Genomic DNA, 3,987 nt, shown 5'->3' with positions numbered 1-3,987 from the left:
ATATATATATATATATATATATATATATATATATATATATATATATATATAATATTTTTAAATCATATATCTCAATAGTATCATTTGAAAAAATAATGTATAGATTTTAACCTTTTAACTTATCAAATTAAATATTTTAAAAAATACTTGTGACATTTTTTTATACAAAGTAAAATACTTCTAACTCAAAAAAAAAAACATAATGCACCGTGACTTTTAATTTTAAAGTGTCATTTTAAACTACTTCTAAATTTGTTTTTTAAACTACCACTTTAAAAATAACGTTTTTTAAATATTGTATCATTTATATGATTTAATTTGTATCCTTTTATATTATTTTTGACTTTATTATTATTATTAACTATTTTTAAGATTTTAAATATGCCCATTTATTAGTATTGCATTTTCCAAAAGCAAAACCTTTAGTATTCCTTTTTAGATTTTAGGTTTTAGAGAACTTCCTTCATCCTTCATATTACGTATTTTCAGTCTTTGTTCTCTATTTTGAAGAAAAAAAACTTTAACTCTTTCTTCCAGATTCAACAATTTTTTTCAATGGAGGTAAATATTATTATTCTCATCATGTGATTGTTTTAGTAGCTTTGTCATTTTTTACTGTGTTCTGAATATGTTGAATATGTTCTTCCTGTATATAATGAACTATAACTTTGTTATGAGGATTTTATTTATTTTCTTTGTTTTGTATATGTTCTTTCTGAATCTATTTTTCTTGGTTTGAACTAAATATATAACTCTGTTATGAGAATTTTTTTATTATGTTCTATTTAAAAATTTTAATGATTTTTTTAATGGAACTTGTGGTTTTATTTATTTTTCTATTGTAGATATGTCATATAGTACCTCACTTGAATCATTGGGAGATTCACAATCACCACCAAAAGATGGAGAAGAGTGTTTAAATGTATTGAATCCTATCATTGATTTAAATGCAAATACTAATGAAGAACCACTAACAAATGAATCAACACCGGCAAATGAAGTTGTGAATGAAGAAAATGTTGAGAGCAGTGACATTGTTATTCAAAAGTCCAAGAGGAAGAAAACTTCTCTAGTTTGGGATCACTTCAAAAAAGTGGAATTAAAGAATGGAAAAAAATGGCAATGTATACACTGTAAAAACAATTATTCTGTTGTTGCTAGTGGATCAACCAGTCATTTGATGAGGCATTTAAAACAAACATGTCATGTTTACAAGAAGCTAGTAGCACAACAAAAAAAATTAAACTTTCAGCCAACAAAAAGCAAGATTGGTGAGAAGCTTTCTGGACCACTACTAATGAATTCAGGAGGTAAATATGACCATGAAAGACAACGAGAAGCCACCGCACATTGGATTATGATGCATGAACATGCATTTAGTATTGTTGAGGAAGAAGGTTTTCATTTTATGATGAAGTGTTATAATATTTCATATGAGAAAATTAGTCGGAAGACATTGAAGAATGATTGTATTGTTGTTTATGAAGCTGAAGGAAAAAAGTTGAAGTCTACTTTAAGGATAGTAAATAAGATTTGATTAACCACTGATTTATGGAAGTCACAAAATCAGAAGATAGAATACACGGTGTTAACTGGCCATTTCATTGATGCTGACTGGGTTTTGCAGAAACGCATTCTTAGTTTTGTTCATGTTCCTCCTCCTCGGCGTGGTGTTGATATTGTTGATGCTATCTTCAAATGTCTTAAAGATTGGGGTATTGAAAATAAAATATTTAGTGTGTCAGTGGATAATGCACATTACAACGATAGATGTTTGAAAGAGTTAAAAGTTCTGATTTTAAGGCACCGGAAATTAGTGTTAGATGGAAAGTTATTTCATGTGCGTTGTTGTGCGCGTATACTAAATTTGCTTGTTCAAGATGGTATTGGGAAAATAGCAAAAATAGTTGAAGACGTGCGTGAAAGTGTGAAGTTCATCAATCAGTCTGAAGCAAGGTTGCAAACATTCTCACAAATAGTTCAACAACTAAAGCTTGGTGGTAAAAAATTAATTCTTGATTGCCCTACTCGTTGGAACTCCACCTATCAAATGTTGTTAGTTGCAATGCAGTTCAAAGAAGTCTTCCCTCGTTTTCAAGATCGAGAACCAAGCTATACAACTCTTCCAGATGATGATGATTGGGAAAAGGTTGAAAAAGTTTCCAAGTTGCTAGAGGTATTTAATGTTGTTACAAATATTATTTCAGGTAGTGAATATCCAACTGCTAACTTATATCTTGCTGAGGTATTTCGAATCAAACTAGTTTTAGATCAAGCTATCCAAGATGAATCTGATTTTATGAAAGAAATGGCAAAAGCGATGAAGGGAAAATTTGACAAATATTGGAGCCAATGTAATCTTGTTATGTCGCTTGCTTCTGTTTTGGACCCTAGGATCAAAATGATGGGTGTTAACATGTGTTTTCCCTTAATTTATCCGGAAGTTGATGCTAGAAAAAATATAGAAAATGTGTGTATCGCGCTTGATGATATGTACAAAGAGTATGCTGATATACTTAATGAGCATAGTGAAGAAGGATCTAGTAGAAGTGGTGTTGATCAAAATGGGCTTATTTTGGAGTCACAAAAATCCTCAGGGTGGTCATTGTTAATGAATTATATCGAAGAACAACAAGCAATTCCTGCTGTAAAATCTGAAATTGAAGAGTATTTGAATGAGCTAACTTACAAACCTAAAGATAACGACCATATGTCATTCTGTGCCTTGGAATGGTGGAAATTGAATTGTGGAAAATATAGAGTGTTGTCCCATATGGCAGCAGATGTTCTTGCCATTCCAATATCTACTGTGGCTTCGGAGTCAACCTTTAGCGCCGGAGGGAGAGTTATCGATTCATTTCGAGCTTCTTTAAGTTCATCTACTGTCGAAGCTTTAATTTGTGGTGGTGATTGGCTTCGAATATTGCATGGAATTAGGAACAAACCTAAGGTAATATGCTCTCTTTTGATTATTAAGTATAATATAAACTTTTAAAAATAGCATTGATAATTTTTAAAACTAAATTCTTCTTTTTATTAATAGGTGGAGCAAGTGAAAACAAAAATTACATTACTCCCTTGATGATAAATAGAGAGCTATCAATGCAAGTGAGTGAGATTGTTGTATAATTAACTGTGTATTTAGTCTTTATTACTTGTTAGTTGTTAGCATACAACATAATAAGCAACAACAATGCATTTAAGATTATATCACGCCACCATATAAATAGTACAATGCATATCAACATCATCACTCAGAAAAATATTCAATTTCTACTAAAACCTATTTTAAATGATAGTACACACTCTCAGCTTTCCGACACTCTGAACCACGCGTCAAATGGAGTTACGGAGCTTAAGTTATGTCATTTTCAATTTCCCAATTTTTCATGTAAGAGTGGTAACCACTTACGCTCAAATCGGTAACCAGATACGAGTTTAAAAACAACCCAAAAACCTATTTTTCAAGTGGTAACCGATTACACTCAAATCGGTAACCGGTTATAGGTCCGAAGAATAACCTATAAACTTATTTTTCATCGATTGAGGCCTTCTGGACTTCCAATTTCGATTCCGTAAAAACCTTCAATCTCATTATTTGATATACTATAATTATTCAATGATTAAAACGGAAAATTCACATTATATCACATATTAGCATAAAAAAACATCCATTCTCATTAATTCATATGTACCCCAAATCTTCCAACAACAATAATTGCAACAATTCATCATTCAAACTCTGACCCGAAACCACATCAATTCACATAAATTTTACATCACACAATCCAATCAAATTTTATGGGTTTAACAACAACATTTTCATCATTCAGACAATTTAATATTCATCATCCCCACAATTTAACATAGAGAAGAAAACACAAAACCTACATGGCATAATCTACCAATCATCATCATATTAACCTTTAGATAATTAGAATCCCACCTTTACCTTAGAGTTCCTAGCAATAGTTTCTTTAACCTTCA

General features: G+C 30.7%; 1 protein-coding gene across 1 annotated transcript; it reads left to right on the top strand.

Annotated features, from left to right (window-relative positions):
* The first annotated feature begins 847 nt into the window (after positions 1–847).
* LOC127114228 (zinc finger BED domain-containing protein RICESLEEPER 2-like) lies at positions 848–3,082 on the top strand. Its single transcript, XM_051046548.1, has 3 exons — positions 848–1,522; positions 1,628–2,950; positions 3,044–3,082. The coding sequence occupies exons 1-3, from the start codon at positions 848–850 to the stop codon at positions 3,080–3,082; spliced, it is 2,037 nt and encodes a 678-aa protein (XP_050902505.1).
* The last annotated feature ends 905 nt before the right edge of the window (positions 3,083–3,987 follow it).

This window comes from Lathyrus oleraceus, unplaced genomic scaffold, assembly GCF_024323335.1.
Source record: "Lathyrus oleraceus cultivar Zhongwan6 unplaced genomic scaffold, CAAS_Psat_ZW6_1.0 chrUn0437, whole genome shotgun sequence".
In the NCBI taxonomy this organism is placed as follows: Eukaryota; Viridiplantae; Streptophyta; class Magnoliopsida; order Fabales; family Fabaceae; genus Lathyrus; species Lathyrus oleraceus.
This window is presented reverse-complemented; position numbering and strand designations above follow the sequence as displayed.

Coding starts and splice junctions, on each gene's coding strand:
- LOC127114228 (XM_051046548.1), top strand. CDS start 848: ATGTCATATAGTACCTCACTTGAATCATTGGGAGATTCACAATCACCA. Junction 1,523..1,627: donor TGAAGTCTACTTTAAGGATA/GTAAATAAGATT, acceptor TGGGTTTTGCAG/AAACGCATTCTTAGTTTTGT. Junction 2,951..3,043: donor GAATTAGGAACAAACCTAAG/GTAATATGCTCT, acceptor TTTTATTAATAG/GTGGAGCAAGTGAAAACAAA.